Here is a 27,517-nt window from a genome sequence, read left to right as displayed (position 1 = left end):
CTCTGTTTCCTGAGTGTGAGAGTCTGCTCTGCTGCAGGTGGATGCAGAACTGGGCAGTCCAGAGCAGGGCAGGACTCTGAAATAAAGATTATTTTAACTGGTTTCGCCACATCTGGCAGCTGTGGCTTCTCCCAGCTTCCCACCCCTGTGCCCTGGTGACAGGGAGCAGAAATAAGATTGTACCAGGGAGAGAAGTGGAAGTGAGAAGGAATTTAGTTGGGGTAGGGATGCTCCAAGGTTTAGGGAAGAAACTGGGCCTTGCTACTTCCGTAGCACAAATCTGTGCTTTGTAGGATTTAAAAAATGGATTTTGGGGACTTTTTGCACGTTTTGGGCCCAGCAACCTCTGTAGGAACCAAAGTACTACTTTAACAGCAGTGTCTTTTGTTGGTGCATGATGGTAAAAAAAAAAACAAGCAACAAAATATGGAGAAAAATACCCTAAAACACTACAGTGGCAACCATGGCTTGTTTGCTGGCCTTAGACTAAATACAGACTTCTGAAGTTGGATGAGTCCAAAAGCACAGTCCTTTAGCACAACCTTTCATGCCCAAAGCTATCAAGATCTGTGCAGCTTTGTGTGCTCCCGTATATCTTTTTTCTTGCAGTTTGAAGGGGTTTGTATTGTATTTGTTTTTATTGTTTGTATAGTGGTTTATATTTTTTATATTGTATATTGTTTTTATATTGTATGTTGCTTGTATTTGTATTGTGTGGTACAGTTCTTCCTTCTTTTTCCTGGAGTGACAGCAGGAGAACCTCAAACCAACAACAGCATGGCAGTAAGGGGCTTCTGTCCAGTTCTAACCCCTGGTATTTCCAACCTCCTTGCCAGGTTTTTGACCTACCTTTCTTTCCAGCTGGATATTAATTTTTGAATTTTTAATTTAAGAGGACTTCTGGGGCTGAAGGCAAGGTCCCAGACTGCAGAACTGCTTCCAAGACTGCAGCAAATATGTTCTCAGGATCCATCTCCAGAGACTCATAGCTCCTAGACCAGTGAATGGGGAATGCCCATAGGGGACCTAGCAGCAGGATGAGGTCTGAGAGTTTTCCATAAGAGGTTAAATGCAAAAGTTGAAAAGTTGTCCCTTTCTGAGAATGGGCTGCCCTTTCCCGTTTCCTTCTGTCTCCTTTTAGAATTTAAAGGAGACCCTGGAGACCAGAGCAGAGGAAAAAGGGAAGAGTACACACACACTTAGCTTCCAATCTGGGGACAGACGAGTGATTTGAGTCGGAATTTTCTGTCGTGATTTACCTGCCCAGGCCAAAAGCTGCTCAGATCATCAGCAAATGCTGAATTAAAGCCTTGCCTGTTCAGACTGAGGTTTCTTTCACTCCTGGGTATGCTGTGGAGTGGGTACACTGTGGAAAAACTTTCTGTGGATGAGGAACAAAAGCCCTGTACTGCTTTAAACACGGAACAGAGCGGCTGTCCCATCCCATCGTTTGCATTCCAAGTCTGACGCATAAATGGGAGCCCTGAGACATGGGAAGGAGCTTTTGTAAAGCTAACCAGAGAATCCTGTTCTCCCTCCTGAGAGGAGATGTAGGTGTGGGAGTCAGAACCCGGGAGCCAGAGGGAAGTCTGGTTAAAATCTGTAGCAGAGGAACTGAGCCCCTTCTCACGCTAGTCACCAGACTGCATTTTTTTGCCCCCCTTCTGCTGAAGCATCTTCCAATCAAAGAGAATGGAGTGTTGGGTTGAGTAGAGGAGAGGGGGGAGGGTTGGGAGAAGCAAGACTACTAGGAAATTCTTTGCATTTTAAATTAAAAGCAGCTGTTTCCTTCTGTGCATCTCCAGATGATATCACCGGGCCTGAATAGGAAACTCCCATGAAAACCAAACATCTGGAAGGCTCTTTTAACCAGTCTAGAAGGTGCATTTGAAGAAACTGCCCTATGAATTGTGCCCAAGCAAATATAGTACAGCTGATGAGGAGTTTTTTCCAACAGGCCAGACGTATTTTCCAGAAGCCTTTTGAAAGCAAGAGGGAGCTAAGTGTTGGGAGGTGATTTCAATGTAGTTTTGTGGCAGAAGAGACAAAAATGCAGGTTTTGTGAGTCTTCTACTTTTGGTTTGTAGGGTTAGGTTGGTGGAGTGAATGCAGCTCTGGGGATACTTCAGATTTGGATAAATACCTTCATTTTGTTTTTATGTCTCTTGTTTAGCTCTCTAAGAGCCTGAGCTAAGGCAAATGCAGGCTGAAGCTGAAAAGGAGGAGGAAAAAAAAAAATGGGCTGAGCTCTGACTAAAGTATTTGTGCTGGAAAGTAGCCCAGAGAGAGTAAAGGAGAAGCTTTAATTAGAAGCAGCTGCATAGCTGATGCAGCCCACAGGACATTTTCCCATTTCAAACTCTGGAGCTCTCAGAAATCATGATTTGAATTAAGTTGTATGTGAAATTTGTTCTTAAAAGATTAAATTCCTGTTGAAGTAGGTTAAGAAACCTCATGTGCTTCCAGAAAGTGCCAGAACAAACTTTATCTTCCTGTTTCTGTTTCTGAGTGTTAGATGGAAAACTGAGGAGAAACAGTGGCTTTTATTTGGAAAAGATTTGGTATCCTGTTCTGAGCATGTCATTTGGAGCTGACACAAGCTGCTACAATTTTAAGCTGCTCTGTAGAGAAGTGGCTTTTTTTTTTTTTTTCCTCCTAAAGAGAACTTGAAAGAGTAGCTTGGGATGAGAGCAGGGGTGGTGGCAAGCTGGGGTTTCTGTTGAGGAGAATCACATCCTTTAAAGAAGTCTGGACTTAGACATTGGTTTTCCAGTGTTTGCCTCTATTTTTAGAGAAGCAACGCAGTGCCCAACATGAATCAGGGGCAGATATTTGCCTTTTTGTCTGCACCAACATTTAGAACTAAATTTATTAGCGTTTGTGCCTAGAAACAAATGATGAAAGGAGGCATGACTGAAAATCTGGACTCTAGGTTTTTTCTTCTCTAATGTTCAGATATGATTGCACTAAGTTGTTTTAGGGGAAAATTGCCTAACTGGGACCAAGCACCTCTCCAGGAGGAGGACAAAATGGTGCATGAAAGGTTTGTGTATACCTGACCTGCCATCTTCCCACAGGCAGGCACGTTTTCTCTGGCAGATTCTGTAAGGCTTTGTCCTTCCAAATATAAAGAGCTCAAGTTAAAAGAGCTTTTGCTGGAGTGCTCCCTCATGTTTTTCTGATTAGCCTCAGAAGATACCAGAACAAGCCTGGTCTTGGAGCTCCCTTCAACTTTGCACCAGAACATTTGTATACAAAATGCTGGGCCATTTGTGGGTGATGGTTTCAAGTGTCATCTTAGAGCATAGGTCTCAGCTCTCCTTTTAAATCATCCCAGCAATATTAATAAGTGTTTAGGCTTCCTCCTCCCTGTTAGTCAGGAGCAACAGTGAAATGTACCTTCCAGTATCCCCAGTTGTTGGGAGGTGGGAGAGTGGGCATTATTTTGGTGTTTTCTTTGCTTGTGGACAAAACGTTGAGATGTTCCTCTAGACTTTTTAGTTTGTTTTACAGCCTTTCAGCAAAAAAAGCACTTTAGGACTTCTCTTTAGGTGTGTTTTGGTTTATTTTGTTAGTTGTTGGGAGTGGTGGGTGGTGTTGGAGGGCTTCTTGTTTGCGAGATGAGATGTCCGAGGTGGGGTTCTGTGAAATTCTGGTTTGTTTTTCTTTCTGAAAGAGAAATCCTGTGCCTACTGCTGCCAGTCCCAGGAGCTTGGTGTTACTGGTGATGCTGAAGAAAGCTGAGGTGTTGAACTCCCCCATCACGGGTGGTGGTGAAACCAAGAGAAATCCCTGCAATGAGATCTTCCAAGCCCTCTGGGACTGAGCCTCCGTGTGACTTTACACACATAGATGTCAAGAAACGGGATTTAATTGTAGTTACCCAGACAGCCTCCAAGCAGAGTGAGCCAGTGCACCATGTGCAGGCTTGAACGCCGTGGGAGCTGAGCAGTCCTCCAGCTTCTGGCACAGTCATCCTTGCTTGGTGCCAGATTTCTCTGTGATGGAGCTTCTCCACAGCCACGCTGTAGCCCGCTGGCGTTTGGACCGATTTCCAACCCGGATCGAGGAGGGGGTTAGGGTGTTAGGGGAAGCCCATAAAACTGCCATGGGTTAGTACCAGAATACCCCAAAATCGCTTCTTCTTTGAGGTGACAGGGGCTCGTGGTGAATGACAGCCTTCAGCTCTTCTGCTGAGGGTGGCACAAATGGCAGGGAATAGTCTGCAAGTGGTAGAGTCTCAGGATTTGCTTTCTGTGACTTCTTTTAATCGTGCCTTGCCCTGCAAAAAAACTCTTTCATGTCTGTTCTTGGCTCCAAAGTTGAAAGTCTTAAGGTATGGTGAAAGGAGCCTAATTTGGGTGTGGGGAATGGTAAATTACCATTATGCACATCTATTATATGACTTGCCTGCTTAAGACATGGGGATAAAGCTAGTTAATAAATTTTAACATGAGAAAAAACAGTTGTGGTCGTCTAGTAATGACCCCTTGCGTAACTGGGGTAATAAGCTCTTGGAATAGCTGTGTTTGAACTAGTGTGCATGCTCTTCCTGAAGCAGCCAATCCTGCTGTTCTTTTAAACAAGCATGAGTGATGGAGAAATTCCACTGCAACCTTAAACGCATTGTTCCAGTTGTTTCCCCTCACTGCTGAGAGGCTGTGTATAAGCCTGTGTCTGAAGAAAACAGTATTACCCCGTTTCTAATTTCAGTTTATCTCGCTGGAACTTCTAACTGCTCAGTCTTGTTATCTCTGTACTTTCTAGGTTGGGAATTATTGTTAACTCTGGGTTTCTCTGTGTGTACTTGGAGCTTTTGGTAAACTGGCACCTTCACTTTTCCCTCTGATAAAAAGACTGAACCACCTGGGCTTTTCATAGTGTCAAGAGTTTTCTATTAATCACTACTGTTATCTTTGAATTCATTTCAGCTCTTCCTTTTTAAAGAGCAGACACCAGAACTGATTTAATGGTCCAGTAAAGGCAGTGCCATGCAGGTATCGGGTGTAGCATCATCTCATTTCTACTTGATACTTGCTCTCTGCACAACTAAAATATAATTAACAACTAAAATATTCCTGCTCAAACTGTCACGCTAGGAATTCACATTCAGCTGACTGTTAGGAACCCCCAGAGCAAATCTTATCTCTCCTGTTTTGGGGAGAATGCTGAATATGTTTTGTTTCTAGATGTACGACTTCTCAGTGCTTAAAGCACACTTTGCATGATGATTGCCTTGTTGAGCAGTTTGTGTTACTACTCTCTATCAAGAACTTGAAAATTCCCTTACCCTATGTATTTGACCAGCATGAATGTCTTCCCACTGTTATTCATAGGTAGAAATGTTGACTAGCTTAGGATCAAAGGCAGATCCCTGTAGTATTCTTTAAAAATACAGCTTTGTGACTGGTCTGTGATTCTTAAACTAAATTTTAAGGCCTGTCCAGTTAGGGAGAAGGTTTTATGCTTGTTTTGTTGGGTTTTTGGGTTGTGAGTTTCTTTGGTTTTTTGTTTGGGTTTTTGTTTGTTTGGTTGTTTTTTTGTGGTGTTATTTTTTTCCCACGATACACTTTTAAATACATAAGGAAAAAGCAGTTTCTTGGTGTTCCATTCTCATTTTGGGTCTAGCTAGAGGCTTTGTCTATTTCTTGCAGTTGGGATCTCCTCCCTTTGGATTTGACCCATTGATTTAATAATTGCACCTCTCCTTTTGTGAAACAAAGCACATTTAAAGTCCATCACTGATTTTTTTTCACATCTTGGGTTACTTACCAGTTAAAGCATACAGCTATGCAGCTGTGCTGTGGAAAAAAAGAAACCTGCAAGTGGACAGCCCTGTTCTGTATGTTAGGTGTTATTTTCACTCAGCATACACTCTTAAACTTTCTGCTACCTGAAAGGTGGAACTGTGGGTGACACAAAGATGGGGTTTGCAGGCTTGCTTGCCTGGGCCCCGTTTTGCTGCAAGTTAAATAGAAAATTCATAGTACAAAGGCCAGCGAAAAGATGGATTGCAGCTGACAAGTGTAGTCAGACTGTATTGACACAAGTTTAGGTTAGAGAGAAATAACTGCAATCACAGAGCTTTGTATAAAATATTAGCCTAGTTTTAGCTAGCATGTGTGTACTTGTTTTTCTGTGGGAGACAGGAGTGACGACCTTGTCGTTAGGGTGCCAACCAGGGGCGTGGGAGACCTGACTGCAGTTTAGTGCAGGCTTCAGCATGTCACAGTCCCAGATGCACTGACTAACATGAAGATAACAATATATTCCTGTCTCATGGGAGTCTGGTGGTGGAGAATCTGCTGCAGATCTCCAGGCCCTCAAATGCTGCATTTGTACAAGGTTTATAGATACTTTGGAAGGCGGATGATACCTCATGTTCATACCTCATGTTCATACCTATTTCCTTCTCAAAAAGAATGTTTATTAGAATGGGAGTAGGTGCAAGGAATTCATTGTTACTGAGCAGTTCTTTAACACTTAGGCTTTTACTGAAGCTTTGAAGAGACAAGAAGTTCCTGCATTTGCTGTGTCCGTGTGTGCAGTATTTATGTATTTGTTTTGTAATAAGTGATTTCACAATCGGAACTTAAGTTTTCAGTCATCTCATTTGGGACAGTCCCAGAGGAAGGCCCTGTTACATCTATGACGTTAGCGATTAGGACTGTTACTATTACCACTAATTATGGCAAATTACAAGACTTGTGATGATGATAGGACTTCATTCCTGCTATCTTCCCAGGACAGCAAAGCTTGGGGTGAATGTGCTGTGAGTAAATTCTTTTCTCTTGCAGGTGTCGAGAAGGCTTTCTTGGAGACTACTGTCAGTACAGAAACCCCTGTGAAAGCAACACCTGTAAGAATGGGGGAACTTGTGAAACTGCATCCCTGATAGGAAAACCTACATGCAAATGTGCTCCAGGGTTCACAGGAGAGGATTGTCAATACTCTGAATCTCACCTCTGCTATGTGTCCCAGCCCTGTCTAAACGGAGGAACTTGTCATCCCCACAGCCAGGAAACATATGAGTGTGTCTGTCCTCCAGGTTACACAGGTGGGGTTCAGTGTTTGTACCTCCAGACTCCCTTCTTTGTTAATTCTTGCTTCATAGAATGTTCTGGGGTGGTTGTAATGCGCTCACAAATTTCCTTGCTCCGGCACAGGAAATGAGAAGTTGTCTAAATTATTTCATGACCAAAAAAAGCAAAGGGGGGGTTGGGAATCAAACTTTCTACCCTCTACACATAAGCAGAAAAACATTTAGATCTTGTGGAGTGATCCACGTGGGAAAACTCGCTGCAGAAGCTACTCTGGAGTGGCTGTTGCACTTTGAGTTCAGAGTCTACTTTCTAGAAAAAATGAAGTAAATTTGGCCAACAAAATCTTTCTATGGGAAAACTATAATTGGGTGCCTGAGGAGAAGCATGGAAACTCACTTTCATTCATGAAGGAAGAAGAAAAGTTACTGTCAGTTTGTAGTATGATTTCAGGTCATGGGTTATTTTTATAAATCACAACATTCTGTATCTTTCTGCTGCCCTGTAAATAAAATTACTTTGTACCATAACCAGCAAATTGATTTTAATTTCAAATATAATACTGTAAAATGCAGACATAAATCTTCCTGTAATAAGATTTAGAATAACAATCACTTTGCAGTAGCATGAAGGAAATACAGGTTTCCTTGTTATTAATGGAGTGCTCTGTCTTGATCCTACAGGAAAGGATTGTCAGTGGATCGATGCCTGTACCTCTCAACCTTGTGCCAATGGAAGTACATGTATTGTCTCTGGAAATAAGTTCTCCTGCATCTGTCTCTCTGGCTACACTGGCCAGAGGTGTGAGAGAGATGTGAATGAGTGTGCCACCCCAGGCCTTTGTCACCGTGGTGGGACCTGTGTCAATTTGCCTGGTTCATACCGGTGCCAGTGCAGGCCGGGCTACACCGGGCATCGCTGTGAGAGCGTCTACGTGCCCTGTTCCCCATCCCCCTGCATGAATGGAGGGACTTGTCATCAAACAAGTGATGTCACCTTCGAGTGCAACTGTCTGCCAGGTAAATGATGCTGCTTCAAGTTTTGTGGTCTTGTCACTGCATTCCTGTCTCTGTTCTGAAAACTCTTACTGGGTTTTCTGCGTGATACGGGTGTAACATCAGGTTGAAGGCAGAAATCTCAACAGGGCAGGAAGCTCTGCTAGTGTGTTAATTTCTGAGAGTCAGGATTTCATAATGTGGAAGAAAAGAAATGGGAAGAAAGCTAGAAATGACAGATTTTTTTTTTTTTGGAAACTAAGTGTAGGCATAGAATCAAACAGATCAGAACTACTTGGTAGGTTCAAGGAGATTACGGTGGTATCTCCTAATGCCTGTTTGGAATGCCAAATTCCATGAACATCAACCCCTATAAATATGTAATTTTCTGTCAGTAATGGCCACGGTGCTTGAATGAAGATCACCATTTGTCTTTTTACTTCTCAGTCTTTACTCTTTAAAACACACTAGTTTTTGTTCCCTTCCTTTTCTGTCCTCCAATTCCTCCAAATTTTGCAATATATCATTTCCAACTTACCACACCCTTTTTGTTCTGTAATACCTCCAGATTAATTATGCTTGCTTGTTTTCTGATGGTGATAGCTACCATGAGTTCATCCACAGCAAGATGCTTACTCATGGGGCTGTATTGGTTTTGGTTGCTGAGCTCCAGTCTCCACAGCACCTCTCTCTAAAAATCACCTGGTTGTGAACCTGGTGGTCCCATTTAGTCCTGCTCTTCCATACCCATTTGTCATGCTGACAGCAGGGCAGTACTAGTTGTCTTTGTATATCAAGGTTTTTTTTTTAGGCTGATATATTTTTACTGAGTAATTCGGTCCATGGGAAACTGATTGTTTGGAAATGCTTTTGACTAGACTTCCTACTTAAGTGTATTGCAGTTTGGCACAGGAACACTTGGTGTGTGGTAATCCAGAAAAGTAAACTCTCTTCCCTTAAGCATTTCTCTGTTATTATTTAAATGAAAGAGGTAGCTGCCATTATACTATTTAGGAGGAATGTAGAGTGATTGCCTTCTCATGAGGATTATCTGGAGTCAGGAATATGTGTGGAAAGAACATTTAGAACTTGTGAATGAAGAATACTCTCTTTTTGGAGACCTTTGTCTTGAAGTGTTGGTTGAAATGACCTTAAATGTACATTGCCAACCTTAACTAGGGCCTGCACAACAATTTTCTGGGTTGTCTAAGCAAGCATGTGACTTTGAAGAATTTAAGAAAGTTGCTCTTAAAATAGAAGGATGTATCATGTTTATTTTCATGTGAAAGCAGCCATTTCTAGCTATGCTTGAAGAAACAGGGCTTGTGCATATTGGGTCTTTGAGAATGCTCTTATCTTAACTCAGAGTTACTCTCAGGGAATTTATTGGTTTTCTGCTGCTCATCTTTTTAAAAGCAAATTGTAAACGAAGTAGCTGCGGATTAACAGGCTTGGTCTGAGAGTTTTCTTAAAGTCAGATCTGTTTAGCCAGCTTACAGAGTGTAAGATCTCATGCAGGAGCAGCGTGGTGGGGGAAGAGGAGAGAAAGATGAAGGCCTTGTTCCTGTGAAGCTGATAAGACAGTTTGATTTCATGACTTAGAGGGGCACGAGATGGGGAAGGAGCACATTTTCCCTGAGACAAACGTGTGGGCTGGCTAAGCTATGGTCAGGAAATGAAAATGTGATTACTATAGTAACAGTTACACACCCACACTGCTCACACACATTTTGGATTATTAGCTGCTTTTTTTGACCTGTTACACAATGTATATGGTGGGGCTGAGTTCATGTGGCTTTGAGAGCCTTCACTTCTGTATTTCCTGTATTTGTTTAAGTTGGCCATATTGTTTTGCTAGTTTTGGGGTTTGGTTTTTTTTTGTGCTTTTTTAATAGTAATTTGCCAAACAGCAAAAAAAGAGGGAGGTTGGAGAAGCCAAAATGCTTACATTAAACTCTTTGACCAAGACAAGGCACCCAGCCATTTTTTATCCTGTACAAGCCAAGTGTGCAGCACAATATCTCTTAAGTGTTGGAAAAGGTTCTGTCTGGGAAGGAAAGGTCAACAGAGTGAAGAGAAATGGTGGTCTGTTACACCCAGGAAAGATGTGAACAAGGCCTGCTCATCTGGAAGAGAGTGCCAAGAGTAGGGACTAGAAATTCCTCTTCAGACTCCTTCTCTGATTTGGAGCAATGTCAATGATACTGTGACTATAAATGGAATTGCTTCAGCCCTTCCTTCTGGACTGCCTTAGGATGTGACCAGAGCTCAGTGCTATGGCCGTAGAGGCAGGAGGCAGTTATATCTTGAACTGCTGGAGCATTTTTTTTTTTATACATTTTTGCATCTTGTGACCTGTGAAACAGCTTTGAAGAAAGCTATTTTGCCCAAGAAGCTATTTCAGCATATTTAGGTTACTCCCGGACTGGCCCCCAAATAAGTTAATTTCTCCTCTGGATGTTTTCTTCTTTACTTTGGAGTAATTTCATTTTTTTGTAAAAATAGATGAGAATGAGAACTTGAAAATATGGAAAGATTCTACAACCTGGAGTTATACGTCACAGCATCTCTTTCTGTTTATGCAAGTGCTGTTTATCCCCAGTGAAGTCAAGCTGCTATTTTAAATTCTCAGATTCCCATTTTACTTGTGGATTTACACAAACACCTCTTGCATTAGGTAATTCATGAAGTCTTGTATTGGAAGAGCTCAGCATTTGCTGGCAAGTGTAAGTGAAGAGTTATATATACTGTCAGGATTACATCTGTATGGAAGGTAACTTATTTTCTGTCCATCTAGGTGTAATAATTTTTCCTCTGGCCTTTGACTTAGCTAAGATTCTAGACAAGTGAGCATGTCAGGTCAGTCAAAGCAGATAGTTGTAATAAAAAACAATGCTTGTGTGAAACAGATTTAACCTGAAGCATTAGCAGCTCCTTTAAATGTAAGATTGGGCTTGGAGTTATAAATATTGGACAAAAAAGGAGCTCATTTGGCAACTAACCTTTAATGGAATGTTAAACAAGTCAATAGAGGAAGTTCTTAGCTGGGAAAGTGATTATTCATTGTTATCCATCAAAATAATTACCCATTAACTAAGATAAGGACCCTAGGGAATTCCAAGGGCTTGTTCAGGAAACGATCTGTCAGGCTGGAGCAGGCTGTTAGTGAGAGCTGGAACACTTCCTGGGAAGAGGAAGTAACTTCACACCGGGTTGTAGCGGAGCCTCGCGTTGCCCCACGCAGTGAGCATCAGGGCTGGGGTCCTACAGCCAGGCTGAGAATCCCCTGTGGAGGGAGAGAACCAGCTTGCTGGGGTCTAGAGATGAGCTGTAGGGTGGTGGGCTTGGGGTGCATCTCTGCTCTGGGTGAGTTGGCTCTCTTAGCATGGAGCAGCCCCTCTCCCGTTTATTTCAAGAAGGTGAACTGTCCGAGTTGGGTGCAGGCACCTGGTGTGCAGGAACTCACTTTTGTGTTAAAACGAGGCAGGTCAGTTTTAGCACTCTGAGTTCTCTAATTTCTTGTCATCTGCTCTAATTTCCCACATCTGGTATAATAAATCTGTCACGATTTCCCACCTCCAGGAATACACGGTCCGGGAGAAAGTCCGAGGTGTTTTTTAGAGCTTGAAATAAGTTAAAAGTTTTGTAGAGAACTGAATATGGCTTCCTGGGATGGGCCAGAGATTGCAGATGACGTTAGAGTGAAGTTATCTGCTTGTGTCCCTCTGTGTACTAGAGGAGGAACAACATGCTGTTAGCAGTGGGAAAGCTTTTCCCCTTGAGGTTCTCATTCCTTAGTTTGCTGTGCTTGAAGATAGGGAGCAAAAGTCAGGATATATATTGCAAAGTGTTCTCTTGGAGGGAGAAAGCAAAGGACAACATGCGAGTCCCAGCACAGGGGGGGACAGGAAGCAGTGTCAGGTGTCCAAATACATCCCAGCAGTGAACTCTCTGGCTTTCTGGAAAAGAGTCAGGTTATGCAAGTGCAAAATCACATCCTGGGACCCAGCTTAATAGAAGCTCATGTGTCCCAGAGACACTTGATGCTCGTCGTGCTCAAATGTAGGTGCGTTGGCCCAAACTAGGAACATAAAGGACTGCTTTTATGAGTGAAAGCTTTTATGAGTGAAAGCTAAACTTCACTAGTACAGTTGTACCTACAAATTAAGCATATTGCAATATTGCGGGGTAAGTTCAGCTTGAAGAGAATACAAAAGCCATGCCTTTACAGCTTTTACATGTTCTGAAACTAGGCCAAAGTTGTTCTTCATAGTAAGACAAATTTAAAGGGAATTTGGGAGTTGGGAAGTTACCAAAAAGGAAACTTGTTTTCTTCAGCTGTGCACTCAAAATAGTGTCATCTTCACCGTTTCAACCCTTTCCGATTCCCTTTCCCTTGGAAATGTATTTTGACTCAGTGCACTTGGCTGTGTGCCATTTCTCTTGAACCTTTTACTACGTCCCTTTTTCTTTTCTTTTTTTTTTTTTTTTTTTTTTCTTGTAAGCTCTTGTTCATTTCTATTCTGCTGTCACTAGTATCCTCCAGTTCTTTGTGTGGGATTTATTTTTTCTGCATTTCCATGAGATCCCTGAGGACCAGCTGTTGGATGATAGTATAGCTGGTTAAAATGTGAAAATGTACAAGGGCTTGGTGAGGTTTTACTATTTCATGCTTTATTTTTACTTAATCACTGGGCCACTCTCAGTTGGTGTGCAGTACAGTGAAAGAGTTTTAAATAAATGCCTGCTGCCGGGAATTTGTTTACTAGAAAGTAGGGCAGGTCTTGATATTGTTTGAGCTGAAAGGATAGGAACTTAAACCTTTTGAGTTTGTGGTTCTGGGTGGATTTTCCATGCTGATCACATTGCTGGCATGAGTGCAATCTGCGGTCAGGGAGCTGATTCTCCTCAAGCTGAAAAGGAGAGGACACCCCTGTCTTGCATGCTAGATTTATACAGCTTTAAATATAGTGAGATGATGCTCATTGTATTCCTTGGGACTTGTTCTTTAGTTCTTTTGCCAGAAGGGCACTGCTGGGATGTTTAGGATTCAGACTAACCATGGTATATTTCCTGTTCCTTTTAACCTTCCCTGCTGCCACAAAATCTGCTGTGTCTATGGGAAGAGCTTTGAAGGGAGCAGGTTTACTAATGCAGTTGTTTGGGGGGTTTTTTTGGGTTTTTTTTTTTTTGGTTTTTCTTCTCCCTAATGCACTTGATAGAGCTTAGCAACAGCACTACCCTTTTGACTCCTACCTGTAGTACTGGAGAAGTTGAAGAGCTGGGAATGCAGAGGGATCATCTGAAGTTTCTTGAGAGTAGCAGTAGCCTGGAAGAGCTGCTTCAGAGCTTTGCAGTCTCTCATCTGCCACACAGCACGATCTGCATGGGACCAGATGTTGCTTCCAGGGCCTCTGTGGCTTGATGCAGATGTTAAGGAAGCGTCTGGAACAGGGCATCAAAAGCAGAGGGGCTAAAGCATAATTTTGGATGAGCAGACTGTGTCATGTTAATATACATTCCAAAGGAGTGAAGAGGCAGAGCTGATGTTTCAAATTAACACATGTGGAATCATTTACTGCATCCACATTATCATGCATCCACTTGTGCTTTGATAAATAGTTCTCTCTCATCCAGCAAAAATGGCAGGTTTATTTAATGGAACATGAAGTAAATTAGCAGGGGAAATTGAGAGGAAGATGGATTATTGGTGACTCCTTTCCCTAATGGTCCCCACCTCTCCTAAGAGGAGAGAGAGCTCTAGGCAAGGATGGGATTTGCCACTTTTGCATTCATCAGAAGCTTTGATTTTCATTGGAGAAGGGTGTCTGGTGTCTTCTGCTTTTCAATTAGAGCTTAGTGTATAAAAGCCTCCTCAGGGTGGTGGCTGATTTGTTGATGACTGACTTGTGTAACACTGAATAGGGCCAAACCAGAAATTTGGAAGCTCATTTTCAAAGCACAGAAGGTCTTTCTTTGACGTAGCCAAAGTGTATGAAGTATGCTGAGGTATTCATAAAGTGAACACCTGGCATTTTTTTTTTTTTCCATGGGAATAACTTGTCCTGGGTGGTGCTCTGACTGCTGCTTTGTGGACAGTGATGAGTTCACTTCATAGTATGCTAAATCTCAGCCTTTGCTTTGTTTGCTTTGAATGGCAGTGCTTATTAATCACTTAAAGAAAAAATCCCCTTGTCCTTTTGGTGGTGAAAACATACTTGGCCATCTACCCACAGCAGCAGGATTTAAACTGGGTAATCTGACCTTCAGGCTACCAGCAAAGGTATTCAGCAAAGTCTTTGGTCAGTGTGCTGCACTGATTAGGATGAGATTAACAAGTGGTAAAGAAGGAAAGGGGGAAGCTATGTGAAGGGTGAGTTCTCTTCAAAGGAGGTTGGAAGCCCATTTCATGGTGCTGTTTCTGCTTTTCCAGGCTTCGAGGGAGAAGTCTGTGGGCACAACGTTGATGACTGCCCAAACCACAACTGCCAGAATGGGGGCATCTGTGTGGATGGGGTGAACACGTACAACTGCCGCTGCCCCCCGCAGTGGACAGGTAGGTACCCGGGGAACATTCCTGTATGGGATGGGCAGGATTTATGGGAATGGGTGAGGTTCAACAAGGCCAAGTGCAAGGTTCTGTGTTTGGGTCGAGGCAGTCGTATGCACCCTGGACAGGTTGGGGGGAAGGGTTGAGGGCAGCCCTGAGGAGAAGGACTTGGGGGTGGTGGTGGAGCAGAAGCTCAGGACGAGGCATCAGTGTGTGCTTCCAGCCCAGAAACCAACTGTGTGCTGGGCTGCATCCAAAGCTGCACAGAGAGCTGGGAGAGGGAGGGGATTCTCCCCCTCTGCTCTGCTCTTGTGAGACCCCACCTGGAGTTGTGTGTCCAGTTCTGGAGTCCCCAACATCAGAAGGACGCAGAGCTCCTGGAAGGTGTCCAGAGCAGAGCCACTGAAATGCTCTGAATGAAGGGCTGAGCACCTCCCTGGGAAGCCAGGCTGAGGGATTGGGGTTGTTCAGCCTGGAGAAGAGGAGGCTCCCAGGTGAGCTCAGAGCAACCTTCCAATATCTGAAGGGGCTACAAGAAAGCTGGGGGAGGGCTTTGGTCACCGGGGGGGGGGGGGGGGGGAGGGGTGTAGGGAGAGGACAAGGGGAAATGGTCTAAAGCTTGAAGAGGGAAGATTGAGGTTAGAGATTAGGAAGAAATTCTTTGCTTGTGAGGGTGGTGAGACCCTGGCACAGGTTGCCTGGGGAACCTGGCAGTGTCCAAGCCCAGATTAGATGGGGCTGGGAGCATCCTGGGCTGGTGGGAGGTGTCCCTGCCCATGCAGGGGGATGGAACTGGATGAGCTATTTAACCCAAACCATTCTATGGTTGCATGGAATACAGGACTTGTGGTCTTCACCCAGTGTACAGCTGGGGTTGTGTATGGCTGAATGCAGCTCACGTCTGAGAGTTGTTCTGTAGTCTGGGGGGCAGATGTCAGTGGAACCCTTAAAAGAAAATGGTTTGCATCAAAGCCACCACAACTGGTGGTGGGCAAATGGAAGGGCAGTTTCTGGTTTTGCTACAATATTTTTCTTGCTGTGACTGATTTTTATCTGGAGTGCTCTGACTAGCAAAAGCTGCTTTTGTTTTGTAAATGAATCTGCTTGAGTCTGTAGAGGGGAAAAGTGTCAATTTCAAGAAAGTGTTATGCATGATTTAAGGAAGCAGCTTACAGGAAATTCAATGCCATCTGTAGTCACAAAATGTCTCCATACCTCAAAAATAAACAAATACCTCCAGTTTTGGGTTTGTTTTTTGAGTCATACTAGTCATTCTTAGCTGGCACACTTTTTCAGCTGAGTATAGTTTTGCCCTTCTTGTAAAAGAGTAAATAAAAAAACAGCCCTAGAACTGGAAAACTTGAGGCATTGACTCAATTTTCATTTTTTTCCTTTCATAACATATACTGGGGCACTTGTTTTGGAACTGACTTGAACTAGCTCCTAAGAGTCTGAAGAACATTTAGCCCATTTTTCTCTGTATCTAGAAAATACTCTGTTTGAAACTAGAACATCTGTAGTGATTGGTAGTTCAGACAAATGCACTGTGAGAAGATAAACTGCTAGAAAACAGATTTCATATTGTTCTAGCTTTTTTTCTCAGGAAGCATCACTCATAAATCAGTTGTTATTGACTGCAAAGGAGGCTGCCAGTTAAGGACCCTCTAATTTAAAAAAAAAAAAAAAAAAGTTAAAACCACATAAGAGTGAAATGCAGCATGGCTTACACAGCTTATTGAAACAAGGTGTAAATAGGGGAAAATTAGTCCTCCCCTTAATGACCAAGTCCCCTTGCTTCTTTTCTGCTTCTCTGCCTCTATGTCCTTAAAGCCTGCAGAAAGTGAAACCTGCAAAGGAAGACATGAAGAGAGCTTGGGTGTGGAGCCAACAACCCTTCAGTGACCCCTACAATCTTGCTTCACATCACAGAAATAAACCTTGTTGTAGCTACTAGCATCTGTCTGTAGTAAATTAATCTCAGGCTTATTCCCAAAGCATAGAGGATATGAGTGTGTAAAGTGTAGCACCTAGAAGGGATTATTTTGTTTTGTAAAGGCATTGTCAACTCAGTTTGGCTTACAGGATTTCAGTGGATGGCTGCTGTCAGCTAGGGATGACTTCTGCAGCTCACCTGGAAGAGACCTTGGTGGAAATAGGCTGTGATTCTGTTGGGTTTTGTGGTAGATTCTCTCTCTGATCAACCACTCAAGTTCTTTGTGATGCTCTTTTGTTGGTTCCCTCTCTCTTAGAGGCTCTGAATAACAAGCACTGGGAAAAATCATTAGACCTGTGTTGTCACCTTGCCTTGTGTCATCTGTCCTCTGTGTGGACAATCTCTCTAAGAAAACCTGGTGTGCATGAAGGATGCTTCCCTTTGTGAATCCCTGGAAGGAGAGAGGAACTCCTGGAGCCTTTTGCTGCTGGGGCTTTCTAAAGCCATGTGATGGAGTGAGCTTTCTGTGAATTTCCTTTGTTTATGGTGAAGTTATCAGCACAGCAGTGGGTTTAGATGATGGCTTTTTAAGGCCCCTGGCTTTATAGACTTCAAGAGTCAGGTCAGTTTGGAAATAGAACTGTTTAGAAAAAAGGAGCTTAGCTGTTTGAACTATGAATTTTGGAGCCTTTGGGCAACTGAACTCTCCTGTTTGAAATGAATTATCCCAGTTTCCATGTTGGAAGCAGATAATGGGTAACCTCAGAAGTAGTGATAAGTGCTTATGTTGGCAGATGTTTGATACATGTCAGGCAGTAATCCACAGGGTGTCTTAATGGTAGCTGTTCCTCTGCACTTTAAATGTGGATTTTAGTGTCTCTGGAGACTGAAAGCTTGTGATGGCATTGGAGGGCTGTGTTTGGGCCCTTCTCTAGGTGGCTTTGCTCTTGGCCAGCTGGCCATCAAGAATTTAATTGTTGTATCTATAATGTTGCTTTTGCTCAATAAAGGTCCTTGCTTCATTGAGTGGACATTCAGCATCTTCCCTGCATCTTCAGTTAGAGACCAGGATGGTTCAGGATATTAGGATATGTTGAGCTTGGAGCCATGAGGTGTGAAAGGCACAAAATAAAAAAGTTAGATGGAGGACTACTACAGTAATTTTGGAGAGAGGGTTTTTGTTGTTGTTTTTTGTTTGTTTTTGTTTTTTTGTTTTTTGTTTTTTTCCTTAAATATATTTATTTTATTTAAGAAGGTTAAACTTCAACCGATGCTGACAGGAGTAAACTACACTAAAAATAAGTTATTCAGCAATAAGGAGGTGTTGTCTAAGTGCAGGTCCATCCTTGGCACAAATGTGGTTTATAACATTTGCTATGATCTCTAAGTGAGGAGGGGAGAGCTGAGCAAACAACTCTTCTGCAGTCTGTGATGATAAATGCTTCTAGCCCAACAGCATGGAACTGTCAGAGTGAAGACTTTCAACCAAAAGCTTCCAGTGAGGCCTTAAGATTAGAACGCATTGTGTGCTGCTATAAAAAATAAAAAGACCCTAATATGCATGTCTATAAATAAATGTCAGCCAGAAGCAAAAGGATGCTAAATTTTCAAAAAAATACTTAACAGTATATATGTGCTGTGTTCATGACTGTTCTTGGTAGTCAAGTAATCTTGGAGGATTTTGCAATTTTAGTCTTCATTTAATCTTTATGCTGTGGATGATGATCTGCTATGCTTGTTAATATAATTTATACTTCATGGCCTAGAGAAAGAAGTCCCTTTCCTTGCTAGAAAAATCAAGAGCTGCATTGCATCTGATGAAGAATAGTTTTGTGTAAAGTAATATTGAAGCATCCTTTTCTGAAACAGAATCTGTGCTGATTCCTTTTGCTAACCATCTGTCTCCTGTAATTCCCTGACAGGTGGTAGGCTGGACTACATAACTATGCAGTTTTTTAACATTTTTTTTTTCTGCTTGTGACTAGAATCAAAGTTTTGAGAGGCTGTTTTGTGTCCAGTTTCCTGAACCTCAAACAGAGCTTACTGCTCCTTTTTTGTTCAGTTATTTACTTCTCTTTCCCATTTTGCTGCTTTTTCCCCATAGATAAAATGTTGCCTTTCAGAAACAATGTTGAGGAATTCCTGCTGTCACTAATATTTTTATCATCTTGGAAATTTTTCTGTTTCTTATGGTTCTAATGATGGTCAACCTCAAATTTGTTACTGGCAGGACAATCTCGGATGTGTTTTGGTGAAACTGCCCCAGATATTTCCTGTTTAACTGATTTTCTTGTTTGTTTAAGGATGACTTTATCTTGTCCCAGGCTAAATCCTTTGTCAGAGCCAGTGTTATTTGGGTCCTTTCAAGGGATTATGGTGCAAATGTGTAACAAAACTCCTCATTTCTTTGAAACAGATAAGGATGCTTTTGTCAAAGACAGATCTGTTCCTCTGTGCATGGCAGGCCAGGTGATTGGGTGTGTTTTAAGTGTGATTTGAGCCAGAATTAGCCAAAAATCCTGGCTAATGCCCATGCCATGTGAAAACTGCTTTATTCTGCTGTTCTGCAGAATAAAGTTTATTCTGCAGTTTATTCTGCAGTCTCTGCCTGCTCCCAGCCACCTTCCCCTGAGCTGGCTCTGGTATTTGTTGGGAGTATGCCACTTTAACTCACTAATCTAGTAAAAAATCCTGTTCAGCTGCTTTTTCTTTTTTTTTTTTTTTTTTTCGCTTTTTCTTTTTTTTTTTTTCCCCCCTGTCTGAGATCAGGAATTTAAAATTCACGGAGTGGTCTTACGGGTGAGTGGGTGCAGAGGAAGTGATGGCAGCCCAGGGCTGGAAAGTTGTGTGGAAGGTGAGGGTGTCCTTGGGGCACACTGAAACCATGTGAGGATTAGAGGCTGCTCAGTCATTCCAGACTACAATTCACATAAAGATTTTGTTCAAAATGCACCTGTTGACCTAGCCTGCACAGCTTTGTGTCAAGAAAGATGACTTAAGAAATCGGGAACTAAAGTGATTAACGATATAAAATGCTCCAAATGCTTTTGTTTTTCTTGGCTGAGGGGGACTCCTTCTTAGCTGTGGAAAATTGGCAGCGTTTCAGATGCTCATCGTGACTCTATGATTAGCCCAAACCACCTTTCAGGAATGGCACACAGCAGAGGTTAGGATTTGAATCCTCTGTTTAGGATACCAAATCTTGGCATGGTTTGCTCCTGAAGTGCTGTGTCAGGAGTTGTGGGATGAGTCTCTGGGTTTGGAGGGTGCACTGTGTCCACACTCAAGTGGGTTTTGGAAGACCCACATTACAGTGTTTCAATTGCATCCTTGGACTGTTTGCCTCTCTCCTTTCATTATTCCTACCCCTGTGGCTGGGAAGGCAAGGCTCCCATGGCAGTTGTATTTATTTAAGCTTTGTTTTCCCCTGGAAAGGGGGGGGGGGTCTTTAGTGAAATGTATATTTTAAAATCTGGGAGACCTTTGTCTCAAGGGAAGCACAGTTTGCTCATTGCTGACTCTACCAAATAACTCCAGCATTGGGTGGTAGCTTAAGAAACAAATGTTTGTTTTGAGCAGAAAGGCTCTTCAGGCAGCAGGGCTGTGCTTTTTAATTAAAATTGCTGTTAGCTTGGTCATATGCTCTTAAAGACTAGCACAAGGGTTACTTTTTTCTGCAGAGCTTTAGGAATTTTCAAAGAGGGGAGTTAAGGGCTCGATTCCTACTTAATTAGAGTAATGTTTGCTCCTTACTGTGGTTTTCCATGAAAATCCCAGCCTTCAGCTCTGGGCAGGCATGACTTTTCTTTGCTAAGAAGGGAGAATAAACATGGAAAGGCTAATGTTTAACATTTTAATGTAAGATGGTGCACTCTCTTTTTCTGTTTTGTTTGTTTTTTAAAACTTTCTTTGCCAGATACCACTTTCCTCAGGGTACAGAAACAAGTCGTGCTAACCTAGTGTTCAAAACCCACTGCCTTGCTGGAGTATTTAGAGGCTTGGAATGCAGAGGAACTAACTCTCACACTAGATATGATATGTGGAGCATGCCATTTTCTATATGACAGAATACACATCCTTGCTACTTTCTGTAGTGTTATGTGCCAGGGAGCACTGCTGGGCTTGCAGTCTTTACATGCTCCCTGTCCATAACACACAGGGAGCAGCCCTGAACTTGGGAGGCTGGGGCAGACCCCTGTGGGGTGCAGTCATCTTTCCCAGTTGTGTAGCACTGGTAGACTTTCTGGTGCCTTTCCAGACTTTATTAAAAAGCACAGTAGCTTCTTTGGTACTGGCTGAGGTCCATCTATGCCAGACCTGGCAAGTTGGCTGGTGGTTTGCTGTCACTACAGTAGTATCTCCACGAGACAGCTCTCTGACAGAGGCCAAGAGGGATTATGATTCTTTTTCATCCTTCATGTTTGAACTGGCAGATACAAAGGGAAGAGAGAGCACGTGGCAGGCTCCAGAACTGGCAGCTCCAAGTTAGAGTGTCCAGAAGCATCAGATGTAAAGTTTATCCTGGATGCTTTCTGTTTCTCTTGCGGTGCTTGATTCCAGTGTTTTGCAGAGCTGAGGGATTCCACAGGCATTGAAAGCTGCACCCTTAGTACTTCAGGCTGGACAGATTCTGGAACACCTACTGCAACCTCCCCTTTGTTTTCTGCTGCTTTCCATTTCCCAGCAGCAAGCTGTGGTTAGGAGGCAGCTGTCATAAAACACCTGAGGTGTTAACAACTGAACTGATGTGATGACAGAATGGCAGCATCCAATTCCGATGACAATCCCACCTCTACCTTTGTGCCTTTGCTGACTTGCCAGGGTGGGAGATGCTCTTTGCAAGGAAATGTGCCAAATGAACTCTCATGGAGCTGCTTTTGAGTTTTCAGTACATCTTGCATGCTTCTGGCACTAAAACAAAGTAAGTTGGACCACTCTGGTGAGGTTGGGTTGGTGGGTGTGAGATGAGGGTAATAGGTAACAGTTGTTCTATCTGCAGCTGGCTTGTTTCTGGCACTTTCTATCACTTCCTTTGTACTTAGAATGAGGTGATTTGTCTTTGGATAATTACTGAAGATGAGCTGTTGAGATAGCTTAAGAATATGAAACTTTCATTGTAAGTTTTGGCTCCAACTGGTAACGTTTTTTGCCTTGCAGATCTTTTCACTTGTTAGGTCTTTCCCTGATACACTGGATTTTCCAAAGGACAGGGGTAGCTTGGTGATGTCTGTTTCCTTCTGGTTACTTCTCTATCCTGCTCCTGTGCCCAGTCATTTCACTTACTGCTGTCATATTAAACTTAATGCATCACTAATAATTTGTAGTGAATTTTGTTCTGTTTGTTTGGATTAGTACCTGTGAAGAGCTGTGTTAGGACTGCCCTTTCTACCCAGTAGTCTGTGGGGAATAATTTATGGCAGTATTTAATGGATCAGGGCATGTGTTAAGGCTCTTAAAGCCCAGAGTTTTGTATTGGGGGGTTGTAAAAATCCCTTGTAAAAACCTTTTAGTTCCACTACATGCTTTCCAGTGTGGTTATGAAATTAAACTCTCTTCTCCACCATATTAGCCTAAAATAAACACAGATGTCTGCTTACTACAATTGTAGGTTCATCTTCAATTGTTCAAATTAAGCTCTTAAAATTTATGGTATCTTGGATGGTATTTGCCATTGCCCAAGATGAATAAATCTATTCAAAACAAAACCAAAACCCCAACACCTGAGGTTTGGGAATGGCTGCTACTGCTTTGCTGTTCTGTAGTTGTGTGTTTCAAATAGGTGAAAGATGCTGTGAGGTCCCAGGAAAGATGTACATTTCTTGAGGGCTGTGGTGCATCTCACTTCTTTAGAAAGGTCCCACAAGAAAAAATTGCTGAGCTTCAGTCCTTTTTTTCAGAGGAAACTACTGTAATTAATACTTCAGCAGGGAAGACCATTACTGAACACACATGCAACTGAGAGCACAACTGAGGTATCTTTCAGTTCTGGCTATATAAAGGTGTCACCTCTTTCAGAGAAGGTTGAAGTTCTTTGAGAAAGCTTGTGTCAGTAAAGCAGTTTATATAAATGATCAAATATTTTCTTTTGTGTGCATTCTTGGTAGGATCAGCTTTTCAAGACATTTGTTGCTGCTTCCCAGGATGACTTTTTTGTTTCCTATTTGCTCGAGCTCTATGCTTTCAGTACAGGGTAACACAAAATGAGTGCAATCTGCCTGATTTTGGAAATCAGACTTTATTTTTTTTCCTTATAATATAAAGAGCTCCAGGAGAAGGGACTGGTTATTTCTCCTTGGTGAAATCAGGTGTAACTACTTGAGGGTCTTTGACCCACTGCATCCTGTGTCTCTTTAAAGAGAAGCTCCTGGATTTACTGTCCAATTCCTGATGGTTTGAAAATGGGACCAGTGAAAGCAGAAAACTTGTCTGGCTTACTCCATGTGGCTTTTCTGGGGAGCAATATGCAGGAAGTGACTTAGTTTCACAGTAGGCAAAAAGTTGTAAGAGTTGAAGGCTGTTCCCTTTTTCTACTTCTAGTTTTCAATTCTGAAATACCACATGGATTTGCTGTTTACTTTGTACAAGGTCACTCAGAACCTGAGTTGGCATTTTGCTGATTTCCCAGGCTCTGCAAATATCAAGGTCAGGGAAGGCTTTTCTTAGCTTCTTGGGGTAATTTGTTTCCTTTCTGTTTTGTTTTTTTTTACGTATCTTTCTACATTTCCATTAAAATATTGTACAGTCAGTGGATCTGCACTAATTCACCCTGTATTTACAGGGCAGGCTTGAAAGCTGTTAAGCAATGGGTGTTCTGCTTTCCAAGATGCAGGGGGAAACAACCAAACAAGTAGCAACAGTCCCCACCCTACCCTCCTCCCCAGTGAACCGATCAAACAAAAAAAATCACCCAAAAAACCCCTCTGAAAACCTGTGTTGGAGAATTACAATGGTGACTGTTAATCCCATGTTGTTAACACCTAAGGATTCAAAACAATGATATAAGCAACCCTAGGGTATATGAAAAAAAATCCCAAACACCACCAAACCACCCTACCTAGAAAAACCTTAACTTCTTTCTTTGGGCAACTTTGGGCTACTGAATGCATTTCCCAGCCACTTAAGACCCCCTTCAAAAATAAGGTCTCAGACATTTTCAGCAAACTTGAAATTCTTTTGCAATTGCTTTTCACCAGCTCCAGTTAAGAAATGAGAGCATCTTGGACTTTGGTCTGGTTTTGTAATATTTTAAAACAAAGTTCCAAAATAAATCAAAAACTATTACACTTATATGTATATCTATGTGTATGCCTGATGGTGGTGAGACTGAGTACTTAGGAATGTGGTTAGATTGATAAGCTCTGCTTGCCTTCTGTTGCTTTTGATTTGTGTATTTATTTGCCCAGATGTTATTTGAGTCTGGATTTCAATTACAACTTCAATAAGGAACAAGTTTTTTTCATTAAAATACTCAATAGTAAAATGCAAGAGTTAATTACTCATTTACACCCCTCAGATTGAGTTGAATTTCCTTTGTTTTTAAAACAAACTGCATTAAGATGAAGCTGTGTTTAATTCATATTCATAATTAAACACAAATATGATTGGGATCTGGTAGCTGCAAAAAGGAACATTAGAAATCTGAGAAGCTAAGTGAAGATCAAATCTAATGAACATGGTTTGTTTTAAAAATACAGTTGAGCTGCTTGAAGAACTTTAAAATTTACCTTGCTTTCTTCTTGGGGAGACCTTTTAAAAATTTGTTTTAGTTTAGGGCTGTGGAAATACAGAATAACCTAAAGTTACTGCAAGCACATCAGGGATGTCACTTGGTACTGTTCATTCTAGAAGTGGAGGAAAAAAAAAAAAATGTCCTTAAATGTTACTATTACTAGAGACATTTGAAATGTGAAAATCAAACCAAACAAGTTTCTTCTTAACAGTAAGCACAAGAGTGTTTTGCCCATCTTTGCTTAAAAAACAACAAAGCAACAGAAAACAACAAACACATGTGCACACACATCCTCAATGGACTGACAAAAAAAACCCACAAAACATTGTATTTCAGGAGGTCTGTTCAGCCAGTCAGAAGGGAGGAGGTTTTGAGAGAGGCATTAGGAGCTGGGGTGGTGCAGCAGCTTCAGCACTGATGCTGTTCATGCTTTAGTGGTACCAAACTTGACCTTTCTGCAGCCAAAAGAAGTGTGGGGATGGTGCAAGAACACTGGTGCTAAACACTTGTGCTACATCTGAGTGTTTGTCAGACAGTGTGTTCTGTGATCTGGGCTGGGCCCCTTCCAAGAAGAGAAGGAAAATTGGTTTTATAATAAGGAAAAATCATCTTGATTATTTTCTTTTTTTATTGAAAGGAAATCAGTTGAGTGGAGAGATAGGACTGCTAGGAAGCAGGCTGAGATAACTGACTGTTCAGTTTGGTTACTGCTCAGCCAATATTGGAAGCTGATGAACAGACAACTTCTTTTATGGCAAATGGATGGTTTTGCTTTTTCATAAAGTGTTGAGATCTGTGTTTTGCAGATAAAAATATGAAAGGTTAGATTTCCCCCCCCTCCGTTTTACTAAACAAACTGGGAAGTGTGAGGGTTAATTCTGCAATATCTATTGTAATTATTATTTCTGTTGAAATTTTACTACATTTTTTTCAAGAGATAAAATCCTTGTTTTGAAGTAGTCCTGCTGGAGGAAGGAACACATGCACAGGACAAAGTCAGTTGTTTAACTTTGATCTGAAATAATTGCATTTCTTTGCCACTAAGGGGAAAAAAATCCAGAGCTCACAGGACCAAAAAGCTAAGACTCATTAGGGACATCTGTGACCTGCTTCTGAAATCCTTGTTCTTGGAAGCAGGCAAATAAAGTTGCATCTGATTTGGAGTATCTGGAGATAAGGACTGGGAGGATCTTGGTAGTAGCAATGAAGTTACTTCAGTGTTGACCCAAATAATGGGAAGATGCTGTGAGGTGGTGAGGGAGGTGGAAATCACAAACAAATCTAATCTTATTCTCTGATAAAGGGTGGTGTTCTGTTGTTGGGTACATCATATCAATGTTTTTGGAAGGGTGGTAAAAGCAAGTGATAAAGAAATGTAAAAAAAAAAAAACCCCAAACAACAACCAAGTGTTTAGTACTAGAATGTTCTCAGCAGAGCCAGGACAAATAGTTTATCAGATGGAAGATTGTGGAGCAGTACTCCTGGGGGCATGTGTGCTATGAAATCAATTGATCCTTAGGTTTGACCTGTCTAAAACCTTAAAATAACAGTGAATGACTTGAAACTTCAGCTAAACAATTTCATCTTAAAAGAAAACCATGCAGCTTTAATTATGAAGATGAGTACTATGTTGAAGCAAAATATCAATGCAAGTGGTAAATTCTCCAAATCTGGGTGTCAAAACAAAATGGATTTGGATAAAGAAATACTTTTCCTAAATTTGAATTGCAGAGCTTTTGACAGATATGACTGTAAAATGCAGTATCTTGTGAAACTGATTTCATGCTTAGAGGTCTTTTTCCTTAAAACTCCCTCCAACAGTGTGTGTGTGTTTTCTTCCCTCCAGTATCTTCAGCTATTACAGGATTTAGTTAGAGTATTTTTTGTATCAAAAAACCAATAAAAGAAAAAACCAAACACAACCACCACCACACAACCAGAAAAAAAAAAGAAAATCAACAACTAATAACACAAGAAAACCCCCAGGTATTTGTGGTTGTCTGTAGAAATACCTGAGGGAAGGAAATCAGGTATTTTAGGCAGAAGAGTCTCAAGAATTCTGTTCTTCCTCATTCAGTAATAGTCTTTGCATAATTGTATAGGAAAAAGTAAGTTCCCCTGACAAGAGTTCTTTGCTGCTGCCTGTGGACACTCCTTTGGCCAAGATAAGCTTGTGATGCCATCCTCTCTCTTCTTAGTCCCTCTGGCTGCTCTGCAGGCAGGGCTTCATCCTTCCTGCTGCTCATGTCCTCACAGATCTATCTTCATGTGCTGCAGGCTCAGCCAGCTTCAAGTTATTTGCAGTTCAGCTCCAACTTTGGGGTCATTTAGGGATTTTATTTATCTTTGCCCAATTTGCCAACAGTGTTTCGGAAGCTCCCTGGGTTAAATATCCCAGAAATAAGAAATGGCAATCAAGTTGGGCTGCAGTGTTTCCTTTGGTTGGTCTATTCAAGAACCTTCTCATACTAAAATCTGTTCCTTTCTGTGCCTCAGGTCAGTTTTGCACTGAAGATGTTGATGAATGTCAGCTCCAGCCCAATGCCTGTCAGAATGGAGGCACCTGCACCAACCATAACGGAGGCTACGCCTGTGTCTGTGTCAATGGCTGGAGTGGGGATGACTGCAGTAAGAACATTGATGATTGCTTCACTGCCTCCTGTGCTAATGGATCCACTTGCATTGATCGAGTGGCTTCTTTTTCATGCATTTGTCCAGAAGGAAAGGCAGGTAAGGACAAAAAAAAAAAAACTTGCCTGGCTCTAGCGCTTTATAGAAAATACTTCTGAAGTTCAAGCGTTTACTTAAAGCTCTGTGTTTGCTTTACACACTTGGTGACCAAAGCAGGAAGAACAAAAGGAAATGTGCTGTTCACAAGCAAAGACCTTTTAAAACTCTAACTCAAGACAAAGAAGTGTTTGTATTAGGCTGGAAGACAAACTTATTACAGTTTAGATTGCAAGGAAAGATCTTTTCCTAGCGCTTAGCAGGATCCTTATTTGCCTGAGAAGTTTCAGATGAGGGATGACTTGCTCTGTGCCACTTAAGGTAAATGTACTTAAAAGTCTAGAAGGCTAATTTAGACATTTTTGCATAAGTAAGGATGCCCTTACTGGCATAGTGTGAAATCTGCTGTTGTAGGGTAGGTAAAAATGTGGAAGTCTCACCTACCTACTACCCAGAAATATAAGACATCAGCATAGCTGAAATAAGAAAGCGAGTTTCATGTGTACCTGTGGTTTCAGCTGTCAGAAAAATCTTCTTGCTGA

At 41.9% G+C, this 27,517-nt stretch overlaps 1 protein-coding gene across 4 annotated transcripts in view; it reads left to right on the top strand.

The window, feature by feature from the left end:
* The window catches only part of NOTCH2 (notch receptor 2), an 81,883-nt gene that overhangs the window by 12,499 nt on the left and 41,867 nt on the right, over window positions 1–27,517 (top strand). For all 4 annotated transcript variants that reach the window (XM_071751225.1, XM_071751226.1, XM_071751227.1 and 1 more), the window contains exons 3-6: window positions 6,798–7,057; window positions 7,724–8,059; window positions 14,469–14,591; window positions 26,745–26,978. In XM_071751225.1, coding sequence (XP_071607326.1) covers window positions 6,798–7,057; window positions 7,724–8,059; window positions 14,469–14,591; window positions 26,745–26,978 — 953 coding nt within the window. The remainder of the gene's footprint in view (window positions 1–6,797; window positions 7,058–7,723; window positions 8,060–14,468; window positions 14,592–26,744; window positions 26,979–27,517) is intronic.

Source organism: Heliangelus exortis, chromosome 8 (genome assembly GCF_036169615.1).
Source record: "Heliangelus exortis chromosome 8, bHelExo1.hap1, whole genome shotgun sequence".
In the NCBI taxonomy this organism is placed as follows: domain Eukaryota; kingdom Metazoa; phylum Chordata; class Aves; order Apodiformes; family Trochilidae; genus Heliangelus; species Heliangelus exortis.
The sequence above is the reverse complement of the archived record's forward strand: the minus strand, read 5'-3'. Positions and strand labels throughout refer to the sequence as shown.